The 12,904-nt window shown below is 37.9% G+C and overlaps 1 protein-coding gene across 4 annotated transcripts; it reads left to right on the top strand.

Annotated features, from left to right (window-relative positions):
• Positions 1–586: 586 nt before the first annotated feature.
• Positions 587–11,317, top strand: LOC127572132 (slit homolog 1 protein). Of its 4 annotated transcripts, none has more exons than XM_052019082.1 (2): positions 587–1,396; positions 5,427–11,317. In XM_052019082.1, exons 1-2 carry the CDS (start codon positions 741–743, stop codon positions 5,929–5,931), a joined length of 1,161 nt encoding a protein of 386 aa, XP_051875042.1. In that variant the 5' UTR covers positions 587–740; the 3' UTR covers positions 5,932–11,317. The 4 variants fall into 4 exon arrangements, with proteins under 4 accessions (XP_051875042.1, XP_051875041.1, XP_051875040.1 ...); XM_052019081.1 differs by having other exon boundaries at positions 5,268–11,317; XM_052019080.1 differs by having other exon boundaries at positions 5,187–11,317.
• Positions 11,318–12,904: the final 1,587 nt, after the last annotated feature.

The raw sequence follows: 12,904 nt of genomic DNA, 5'->3' as shown, positions 1-12,904 counted from the left end.
ATGTTTTTGTTTGTAGCAAAGGATCCATGACAGAAATGCCAGTGAATATACCATCTAATGCAACTGAAATGCATATAATAAAAACTAGTATCTTCACTTTAAGATCCGGATCCTTTAAGAATTATCCAACGTCATTAACAAGGGTTGATTTTATTAATAACTTAATAAGTAAAATAGAAATTGGGGCCCTGGACGCTCTCACCAATCTCACTCATCTTGACATAGCAAATAGCCCATTGGAAACATTGGATGTTGGGATTTTTGACAACCTTTCACAATTGAGGAATCTGTTCCTGACAACAAATAAAATCAAGAAACTAGAAAAGGGATTATTTGATAATCTTTTAAAATTAGAGGAACTGCGGTTGTTTGCAAACAGGATAAGCGAGATTCCGGATGGAATATTTGACAAACTTTCACAGCTTCTAAGACTGCACATAGGAGAAAATGAGATAAAAAATCTTTCCCCACAAATATTTGAGAAAGTTACAAAACTCAAAATTCTTAGACTTCGCAATAATCAGATCACTAATCTCCCAGCAGGTATTTTTGATAATCTCCCAGAACTTACAGAGATTTCTTTGACAAACAATAACCTTTCACATCTCCCATCTGACATTTTTTCCCAAACTTAATAAGTTAAAAAAGCTGTATTTGGACACAAAACTCCATCACAGAACTTCCTGAAGGGCTTTTGAAGAATTTTGACAAATTTAACTCTCTTGAAACTGGACTCTAACATGATCTCCAGTCTTCCTAGTAATTTATTTGAATTTACTTCAAACCTCATTGAACTTTCTTTGACTCAAAACAAACTTCTCGCTCTTCCTGATAATGTATTCAGTAAACTGTCTAAACTGCCTAAACTAAAACTGAGCAAGAACCAGATCACTGTTATTGGAAAGAAAGCTTTCAGTGGCCTTAAACAACTGAGTGACCTTCAGCTCCAAGAAAACAATATTAGTGCTTTGGACAGTGACATTTTTAAAGATTTATCCAAGTTGAAAAAGCTGAATCTTGCCAATAATCAGTTGTCTAATATACCTAATGGAACCTTTGATAATTTGCGATCTCTATCTTCCAATGGACTCGATCTGCAGAATAATCCGTTTGTTTGTGACTGTCAATTAATATACCTCAGAAATTGGATAAAGGCAAATGTAAAGAAAGTAAAATTATCCAATAAATTGCTATGTCACAGCCCTGGTGATAGAGCTGGATCGAGCATTCTATCTTTAAAAGAGGAAGAATTTATCTGTGTAACCACAACATCACAAACGACCATTCGACAAATTTCAACTTTGATAACTACATTATCGACTGCCATTAGTACATTTACAACAGAATTAACAACAAGAACTACAGCGAGAATGAGAACAGGAAGCAATTTGAAAAGGTAGGCCTGTTGTTGTTGCTCTTGTTGCTGTGGTGAGTTGATAGGCCTGTTGATTAGCTAATTGGATAATTAGGCAACAGCTGCCAATAAATAGAAGTTAGGGTCAAGCGGAGAGGCCATTGTGTAAGTGGAAAGTGATTACTACCCTTGAGAGCAGCCAGGTCTCCGGTGCGGAGTCTGGCTCTGTGGCTCAGAAGGGAAGGGGGGAAGGGGAAGAGGAGTGTGGTACTAACATGGGAATTCATTGGTTACGGGGACAGACAGGAGATTCTGCGGACAAGAACGAGACTCCCAGACTGTATGTTGCCTCCCAGCTGCCAGGGTCAGGGATGTCTCAGATCGAGTGCACTTAAGGGGGAGGGTGAAGAGCCAGAAGTCGTGGTCACATTGGCACCAATGACAGGCAAGATAAGGGACGAGGTCCTGAAAAGCGAGTATTGGGAGTTAGGGAGGAAGCTAAAAAGGAGGACCTAAAGGGTAGTAACCTCTGGACGCACCAGAGAGGTAAAGAATAGGAAGATATGGCAGACTAATGAGTGGCTAAAGAGTTGGTGCAGGGGGCAGGGGTTCAGATTTATGAATCACTGGGATCTCCTCTGGGGTAGGTAAGACCTGTAAGACAGGGACAGATTACACCTGAACAGGAGAGGGACCAATGTCCTTGCGGGCAGGTTTTGCTCGAGCTGTTGGGGAGGGTTTAAACTAGCTTGGCAGGGGGATGTGAACCAGAGTGTTAGATTAGAGGATGAATCAGTTGTTGTAGAAGTAGATGCGATGTGTACAGAGAAGGTGAGGAAGGATATGCAGGGGACGGGGCATAAATGCAATCAGTTAGATGGGTTGAAATGTGTTTACCTTAATGCGGGAAGTGTTAAGAATAAAGGTGATGAACTTAGAGCATGGATCAGTACATGGAATTACGATGCTGTGGCCATTACAGACACTTGGCTGTCGCAAGGGCAGGACTGGCTGTTTGAGCTTCCGAGGTTTAGATGTTTCAAAAGGGATAGGGAAGGGGTTAAAAGGGGAGGGGGAGGCATTACTAATCAGAGATAATATCACAGCTGTAGGAAGGGAAGACGTTATAGAAGCATTGTGTATTCAGTCAGTGTGGGTGCAAGTCTGAAACAGGAAGGGAGCAATCACTCTATTGGGAGTATTCTTTCGGCCCCCAAATAACCATTGGGACACTCAGGGGCAGAGAAGTAGGCAGATTTTGGAAAGGTGCAAAAATAACAGGGTTGTTGTCATGGGTAACTTCAACTTTCGGAATTGGCACCTCCTTAGTGCAAAAGGATTAGATGGGGCACAACTTGTTAGATGTTTACAGGAAGGATTCCTGACACAGTGTGCAGACAGGCTGACTAGAAAATAGGCCATGCTGGATCTGGTACTAGGCAATGAACCTGGTCAGGTGAAAGACCTCTCGGTGGGTGAGCATTTCAGGGCCAGTGACCACAACTCCCTGACCTTTAGCATAGCCATGGACAAAGATAGGAGCAGACATTATGGGAAAGTACTTAATTGGGGGAGGGCAAATTATGAAGGTATTAGGCAAGAACTTGGGAGTGCAAACTGGGAAAAGATGTTCTCTGGTAAATGCACCACAGAAATGTGGAGGTTGTTTAGGAACCACATCACATGGGCTTCTAGATAGGTTTGTCCCACTGAGACAAGGAAAGGATGGTAGGGTGAAGGAACCATGGTTAACAAGAGAAGTGGAAGGTTTAGTCAAGAGGAAGAAGGAAGCATATTTAAGGTTCAGGAAGCAAAAATCAGATAGGGCCCTTGAGAGTTATGAGGTAGCCAGGAAGGAACTTAAGAAGGGACTTAAGTGAGCTAGAAGGGAACATGAGAAAGCCTTGGCAAGTAGGGTGAAGGAAAACCCTAAGGCAATCTACACATATGTGAGGAACATAAGGATGACTAGGGAGTAGGTAGGACTACTTAGGGATAAGTGGGAAAAAATGCGTCTGGAGGCGAAGGAGATAGGGGAGGTCCTAAATGAATATTTTGCTTCAGTTTTCACCAGGGAGAGGGACTTAGACTAATGTGAGGTTAGTGTAGAACAGGCAAATGTGTTGGAGCTTGTTGAAGTTAAGAAAGAAGCAGTATTGGAGCTACTAAAAAGCATGAGGATAGATAATTCCCCGGGGTTGGACAGGATATACCCCAGGTTATTATGGGAAGCGAGGGAAGAGATTGCTGGAGCGTTAACGATGATCTTTGAGTCCTCCTTGGCCACAGGCCACATCCTGTACTGGAGGATTGGTGGATGGCAAATGTTGTTCCATTGTTCAAGGAAGGTAAAAGGGACAATCCCAGGAATTATAGACCAGTGAGTCTTACATCAGTGATGGGCAAACCACTGGAGAGGATTCTTAGAGACAGGATTTATGAGCATTTGGAGAAGCGTAGTCTTATTAGGGATAGTCAACATGGCTTTGTGAAGGTCAGGTCATTCCTCACGAGCCTAATAGTTTGTTGAGGAAGTGACAAGTCAAATTGATGAATGTAGTGTGGTGGATATGGCATATATGGATTTTAGCAAGGCATTTGACAAGGTTCCCCATGGTAGGCTCATTCAGAAAGTCATGAGGTATGGGATCCATGGGAAATTGGATGTGTGGATTTGAAATTGTCTTGCCCACAGAAGCCAGAGGGTGGTTGCAGAAGGGGAGTACTTGACCTGGAGGTTGGTGACTAGTGGTTTTCTGCAGGGATCTGTTCTGGGACCCCTGCTCTTTGTGATTTTTATCAATGACTTGGATGAGGAAGTGGAAGGATGGGCTGGTAAGTTTGCAGATGACACGAAGGTTGATGGTGTAGTAGATAATGAAGAAGGTTGTTGTAGGTTGCAACGGGATTTAGACAGGATGCAGAGCTGGGCAGAGAAGTGGCAGATGGAGTTCAATCTGGAGAATTGTAAAGTGATACACTTTGGAAGAATGAACTTGAAGGCAGAGTACATGGTTAATGGCAGGATTCTTAGCAGTGTGGAGGAATTGAGAGATCTTGGGGTCCAAGTACATAGATCCCTCAAAGTTGCCTCACAAGTGGATAGGGCAGTTAGGAAGGCATATGGTGTGCTTGCCTTCATTGGCTGGGAGATTGAGTTCAAGAGCCAAGAGGTAATGTTGCAGCTATAGAAGACTCTGGTTAGACCACACTTGGAATATTGTGTTCATTTCTGGTTATCACATTATAGGAAGGATGTGGAAGCTTTACAGAGGGTGCATAGGAGATTTACAAGGACGCTACCTGGGTTGGAGAGCATGTCTTATGAGCAGAGGTTGAATGAGTTAGGGCTTTTCTCTTTGGAGCGACGGAGGACGAGAGGAGACTTGATCGAGGTATATAAGATTATGGAGGCATAGACAGAATGGACAGCCAGCACCTTTTCCCCAGGGCAGTAATGGCCTATGCTGGAGGTCACCCATTTAAGGTGTGTGGAGGAAAGTTCAGGGGAGACGTCAGAGGTACTGTAGGTGTTTTTTGTTACACAGAGAGTGGTGGGTGCCTGGAATGCAGTGCCGGGGTGGTGGTAGGGGCGGATACAATAAGTTCACTTAAGAGACTATTAGATAGGCACATGGACAAAAGGAAAATAGAGGGTTATGGGAGGTGAAGTAGAGAGGGGATAGATTGAATGTGGATAAGGTTAATGCAGGTCGGCACAACATCGTGGGCTGAAGGGCCCTTACTATGCTGTACTGTTTAATGTTCTAAAACAGACTGCCACACCAGAAATTTCAACGCCTGTTGTGACTACAGTATTATCTACACCTAGTACAACAGAGTTAACAACAGAACAGACCACCACACCAGAAATTTCAACGCCTGTTGTGACTACAGTATTATCTACTCCCAGTACAGAGTTAACAACGGAACAGAGCACCACACCAGAAATTTCAACGCCTGTTGTGACTACGGTATTATCTACTCCCAGTACAACAGAGTTAACAACGGAACAGAGCACCACACCAGAAATTTCAACGCCTGTTGTGACTACAGTATTATCTACTCCCAGTACAACAGAGTTAACAACGGAACAGACCACCACATCAGAAATTTCAATGCCTGTTGTGACTACAGTATTATCTACTCCCAGTATAACAGAGTTAACAATGGAACAGACCACCACACCAGAAATTTCAACGCCTGTTGTGACTACAGTATTATCTACTCCCAGTACAACAGAGTTAACAACGGAACAGAGCACCACACCAGAAATTTCAACGCCTGTTGTGACTACAGTATTATCTACTCCCAGTACAACAGAATTAGCAATGGAACAGACCACCACACCAGAAATTTCAACTACTACTAAAGGAATGAGTGTAGCCACAACCAAAATTTCTACAACTCACAGTATGACAACAAAGAAAGCATCACATTTTGCATCTCACATACACTGGACATCCAAAATGACTTGGATGACACCTTTGGCTAGAAAAAACAGAGGAAGTGGTATCCCATACCAGCACAAATGTAAATATAATGCCCTACATATTATTTCCACAAGTGACTTTTGATTCAGTAATTTTTACTCAATATACTTCAAGAACACCAACTGAAAAGACCCCTATTCCAGAATTCTTTTCAACCTCTGCCCAAACATCAAGTGCAAAAAATGTAATCCCACCACTTTCTCAAAGAGAAACATTGACTTCACGTGAAAAGGAAAACTGTATGTTATTTGCAATATCTTCTCTGATACTTCTACTCTTGCAAATAATCTTCACAACCACTCTACTGTGGTATGTATGGAGCCTTTATAAATCATTTTTTTTACGGAAAGAAAAAGCAGACTTTGATTAAACTAATTAAATTTACAAGAAGATAACAAATAATATTGATAAGAGAGTAAATAATTACATACCCTTTAAAATTCTACTTAATAGTAGTAGTACATAATATTTGATGCAAAACACTGGGTGATATTTAGCCAGATTGGATTTGGCCTGCTTTTTTGTGAACAGGACAATTTTCCACAGGCTTGAGCATATGCCAGTGTTGTAACTGCACTGCCACCCACGCCACTAAAAGTTGTGGACCGGGGGTCTTTCTGTATTCCAGCTGGAATGTTGTCTAGTCCCAAAGTATCCAGTGCTCTCAGCCTTAAAGGTATATGAATAACTAAAAATAAAAGATATAATTAATACTAATGTAACTAAGAATGTTTTTACAAATTGGACAAATGACAAATCTACTAAACCAGAGGTCAGGAACTGACTTGTTAAGGGAAATGCAAATATGCGCCTCTGTTTGGAACATGAAAGTCCTTGCTGAGCAAAAACCTGAAGCTAAGAAATAAGGGGGCAATCTGCTACATCTAAATGTCAGTGCTCCATTTACTTGGTGGGACCTGGAGGTTTGCAGTGTTTCACACCAGATCACAGAATGATCAATTGAATCAGGAAATTTTCTTGTAAATTAATTCTGTGCCATCATATTCTTAACACTAAAGTCAATATCAATTCTCAGTCTTTTCTTGTTTATATGGCAGACCTTAGTCTAGTTCCACTCCTTTCAGTTTCTTTTTCCAGCTTCTGTCGTGGAAAGCTGATCCTAGAAAAAGGGAAAATATGATAGATGCTAAATTTAACACGATAATATCCATCAATCCAGATGCAGGAAAGGAAGGTGAATATACCCAGAGCAGAGAACCAGATGGAATGGATAGCTGCCATTCATCATTTCAATGTTGTAGAAGCAAACAGCAATATGGAGACACAAGTGGAAATCTCAGTGAATTTCTCAGTGGAAGGTCCTACGCTAGCTTGTAAGGGCAGGGCTATTGAACTTCTGGAAATATTGACTACTTTATCAATTTCAATACAATCTACTCAGCATACTAACCCTTTACATACCATATGTTTTTTAATCTGTTAAACTGGATAAGACTATTAATTTTATTTCATGGAATGTTAACAACTTAAACAATTTGCTTAAGCATAAGAAGATCTTTAAATTTTTTCATAGATTAAATGTTCAGGTCATTTTTGTTCAGGAGACTCACACCAGGAAGAAAGATAATCAACGTTTTTTTTCAGATTTTGGAGGTGTCAACAGTTCCATTCAAATTCACAAGCAAAGGTGAAAGGAATTTCTATTTTTATAGACTCCTCAATTTCGTTTGTCTATCATGAGACAACATCAGACCCAAATGGTAGATTTTTATTGATTACTGGTCTACTTCATAATAAAAAAGTTGTTATGGTTAATGTTTATGCACCCAATGTAGATCACCCTGAATTTTTTAAACACTTGTTTGCATTATTTCCTAATTTAAATGAATACACTGTGATTATGGGTGGAGATTTTAACTGCTGTTTAAACCCGATGGATAGATCTGTGTCAAATCCTACACTTCCAAACAAATCCGCTGTCTTTATTAATTCCTTTTTAGTTGAATCCAGAATCTTAGATGTTTGGAGATTTCTACACCCAGTTGATAAAGAATTTTCATTCTTTACTCATGTCTACCATAATTACTCGAGGATTGATTTTTTTTTATTGATGCTAGATTAGCTCCACTTACTACGGACTGCAAATACAATGCAATTGCCATTTCTGATCATGCACCATTGAGATTATCAATTAAATTACCAGATGTATCCTTTGATGTCAGACAATGGCGATTTAACCCTTCGCTATTACAAGACTTAGATTTCATCTAATTTATTAAAGAACAGACTTCATTTTTCTTTTTAACTAATTTTACTGAAGAAATCTTCAGTGGGATAATATGGAATACATTTAAAGCATATATCCGTGGTCAAATTATTTCATATTCCGCTGGATTGAAAAAACGAACTAATAATGAAATATGTACATTAGCTGACAAGATTAAAGAAATCGATAAAATATATTCTGTTACTCCTAATCTGGAGCTTTTTAAAGGAGAACAGAACTACAACTACAACATAGTTTATTATTAACATCTTCAATTGAAAATCTACTACTTAAAAACAAAAGTCAATTTTATATACATGGTGACAAATCTGGTAAATTATTGGCCAACCAATTGAAAGCTACTATATCTAAACGTCAGATCAATAGAATTCGTAAGCCAGATGGTACCTACACAATAGATCAAGTTCAAATTAACAAATCCTTTCAAGAATTTTATTCTTCTTTATACCAATCAGAATCCCGAGGATCCTACTTTAATACATGAATTTTTAAGAGATTCGAAGATTCCCCAATTATCTTTAAATGAACGTTCTACATTAGATGCTCCCATTTTGGAGGAAGAAATAAAGAAAGTAATATTTTCAATGAATTCGGGTAAAGCACCCGGCCCTGACAGATATACAGCTGAATTTTTTAAATCCTTTTCTGATATTCTTGTTCCCTGGTTAGGCAAAATTTTTAAAGATGCCCTATCAGTGGGTAAACTACCACAATCTTTCTATGAAGCAACTATTTGTTTAATTCTTAAAAAGGATAAAGATCCCACTGATTGTGCATCTTATAGACCTATTTCTTTATTAAATGTAGATTCCAAAATATTTTCCAAAATATTGGCCTTTAGATTGGAAAAGGTTCTTCCACAAATTATCTCTGAAGACCAGACAGGATTTATTCAGAATCGTTATCTACATTTTAACATTAGGAGATTAATGAATATTATATATACCCCTTCATCCCGAGTTCCAGAATGTGTTGTTTCACTAGATGCTGAAAAGGCGTTTGACAGAGTCGAATGGGAATATCTATTCAGTACACTTCAAAAATTCAATTTTAGTCCTAAATTTATGATTTATTATGCACCTATGGCTTCAATACTTACTAATAATCAAAGATCTCCTTTGTTTAGGCTTTTTCGAGGTACTAGACAAGGCTGCCCGTTAAGCCCTTTATTATTTGATATTGCTTTAGAACCTTTGGCTATTGTACTTCGGGATATATGTGTGGTATTACTCGTGGACAGAAGATTCATAAGATATCTCTTTACGCAGATGACCTGTTACTTTATATTTCTAATCCGGACAAATCTATCCCCGCAGTACTATCACTATTAGATCAGTTTAGTGTTTCTTCTGGCTATAGATTAAATTTTAATAAGAATGAACTTTTTCCATTAAATATGCAAATCCTAATTTATAGCCAATTACCTTTTAGATTGGTAACAGACTATTTTATGTATTTAGGTGTTAAAATTACTAAGAGACACGAGGACTTATTTAAAGCTAATCTACTGCCTTTAATTGACTATGTTAAACAATTATTTACTAAATGGTCCCCACTGTCTCTCGTTGATAGGCCAAATTAATGCAGCTAAGATGAATATTTTACCAAAATTTTTATATCTATTTCAAGCGATTCCAACTTTTGTTCTAAAACCTTTTTTTGTCACTATTGATTCTAAGATTCTTTCATATATTTGGCAGAATAAAAACCCAAAGCTAAGTAAGAAATATTTACAAAAACTAAAAAAGGATGGTGGTATGGCCTTGCCTAATTTTAGATTATATTATTGGGCAATCAATATTAGATATTTAATTTTTTGGATACAAGATCCAGATGTAATTCAACGCCCCAAATGGGTACACCTTGAGTCCCAATCAGTACTTGAATTTTCATTAGTTTCTATTTTAGGAGCTCCACTCCCTTTTGCACTTACCAAATTAAGTAAACGTATGACTAACCCAATTTTAAATACACAACACGAATATGGTTTCAATTTCGTAAATTTTTTGGATTGAATAAATTTAATCTATCAAGTCCCATTCAATCTAATTTTTTCTTTCATCCATCCAGAGCTGACTCAGCTTTTTCCATATGGAAAAGGAAGGGAATAGTATGTTTTTGTGATTTATTCATTGATAACTGTTTTTCATCTTTTGAACAATTGTCTAACAAATACAATTTGCCTAGATCACACTTTTTTTGATATTTGCAAATTAGAAATTTTTTTAAAGCTACTATACCCTCTTTTCCCAAACCATACAAAACTGAAATTATGGAAAAAAGTTTTGGTTTTAATCCCTGTCAGAAGGGCTTGATAGCAATAATTTATGATTTAATTATGAAAATTCATTCAGAACCACTGGACAAAATTAAGAGTGAATGGGAGAGCGTACTCCAGACATCTTTACCTACAGAGACTTGGAAGAAAATTCTTCATTTAGTTAATACATCTTCAATGTGTGCCAGACATTCTTTGATACAGTTTAAAGTAGTTCACAGGACCCTTATGTCAAAAGATAAGCTAGCTCGTTTTTAGCAACATATAAATCCTATATGTGACAGATGTAAATTGAATGTGGCTTCTTTGACACATATGTTTTGGTCCTGTCCTCTTTTGGAAAAATCTTGGAAAGATATTCTTAACATTATTTCAAATGTATTGAAGATTGATTTACAACCTTATCCTACCACTGCAATTTTTGGTTTACCAAGGATAGAATCTGGCCATCTATCTGCCTCCGCTAACTGTATGATTGCCTTTGTTACATTAATGGCCAAATGATCCATTTTGCTTAAATGGAAGGATCCAATACCCCCTACTACTTTTCAATGGTTCTCTCAAACTATATCATGTTTAAACTTGGAAAAAATTAGGAGTGGTACTGTTGATCCTTCGCTTAAATTTGAGGAAGTTTGGAGTCCATTTATTCAATATTTTCACATGATATAGATCTCCTTATAATAACCTTTCAATTTAGAGGAACGGAGTTGACGACATAATATTGCTCTGTTTCTATCGAGAAATTTTAGTCCAGTTTTTTTTTCTGTTTTTTTAAAAAAAAATTTCCTTAGCTTAGTTTGGTTTGATATATTGTTTATAATTTTTCTTATTGTTTTGGAGATTTTTTTCTTTTATATTTTATAATAAATCTTTTTCCTTTATATTATATTCATTCACTAACAGATTGTTGGATCTACAGATTTTTTTATACTTTATTGTTCTTTATGTTTATCCATGTCATGATTGTTCTCCTGATCTCTTTGTATTACATGTATAAACATTGATATATTAATCTGTATTAATTTGAAAACTAATAAAAAGATTGAAAGAGAAAACAAAGCATACTGGCTGATCTATCGTGTTAAACTGTCATTTGGCAGATTAATCTGATCTCAATTAAACCTAGAAATTTCTATAAACCTTTATCACTTTCAACTGTAAATTTATAAACAGCAAATATTTATGGTTGAATTACTGCGCCATTGGAAACTTCTTTATTTTGATATTTCGCCTGAGTTTCTAAAAACTTGAAAATTCCATTCTTATGTTTTACTAATTGTGATTCTGAGATTAATAAAAAAGTTGTTGATTCATGACCTTGCCACCTGATGTTTTTGATGGTTACAAGCAAGTCACTCTTTCAGTTACCTGTATATATCCCAATGATGGAATTGAGGTAAGGCTGTTGTTTGGCAAAACAAATTTGTCAGGTAGATGAAAGGAACAAGATTATGTGAGAGAGTTTTCTAAGAAATAGATTATAATTGATGACATCAAGAATGTCTTCAAGAGGCGGTGCCTCAAGAAGGTGGCATCTATCATTAAGAACCCGCACCATCCTCAACATGCCCTCTTCTCGTTACTACCAGCAGGGAGGAGGTACAGGAGCCTGAAGACAAACTCAATGATTCAGGAACAGCTTCCTCCCCTCCACCATCAAATTTCTGAATGTTCCAGGAACCCGTGAACACTACCTCATTATTCCTTTTATTTTGCACTATTTATTTTTGTAATTTATAGATTGTTACGTCTTTGCACTGTACTGCTGCCGCAAAACAATAAATTTTGCGTCATATGTCAGTGATAATATATCTGATTCTGATCAGATCCACTGGTTGTGAGGAGACTGAAGAGCTCTCAAACGTCTATGCTGACGCTTCATCAGTTGTGCTGTATTGTCTACCTTGAAATGGTCAGTTTTCCAGTGGCTTAACATTATTCTCAGTTGGTGTCTCATGAGGGATTTCTCATTGTTGAATGACTGTGCATTTCACCGGCACGAAACGTTAGCCCTTCACTGCATCTCCCTGCTGTGGTCACAACGCTGACTGGCCATTTTTGATATTGAACAGCAGTCCAAAGCATTCAAGGGCTTGATGAATATTTACACATGCAGAGTGGAGCTGCTTCAAGGAAAGTGAATTTTGTGCAGAGGTCACTGGTGTTTAAGTAAGGTGGCACACTTCAGAAAATACAGGTGTTTGGATTCAAGCCACTGATGTTACAGAATCATTCAATGAAGTGTTAATAGAGTGTAGGTGGCCCTGCATGACAGCAGGTGAGGAATTAATAGCTTTTTGGGCTAATTCCTGGTGAACTGTGTTGACATTAAAGATTCCAGTTTGGAGAGGGTCACGTTGCCTGGACTATAAGATATCTTTATTAGTCACATGTACATCGAAACACACAGTGAAATGCATTATTGCGTAGAGTGTTCTGGGGGCAGCCGGCAAATGTTACCACGCTTCTGGCACCAACAAAGCATGCCCACAACTCCGAACCCGTATGTCTTTGGAATACGGGAGGAA

This window comes from Pristis pectinata, chromosome 6, assembly GCF_009764475.1.
Source record: "Pristis pectinata isolate sPriPec2 chromosome 6, sPriPec2.1.pri, whole genome shotgun sequence".
NCBI classification, from domain to species: domain Eukaryota; kingdom Metazoa; phylum Chordata; class Chondrichthyes; order Rhinopristiformes; family Pristidae; genus Pristis; species Pristis pectinata.
Note: the sequence above shows the minus strand (reverse complement) of the source record. Positions and strands in the feature narration are given on the sequence as shown.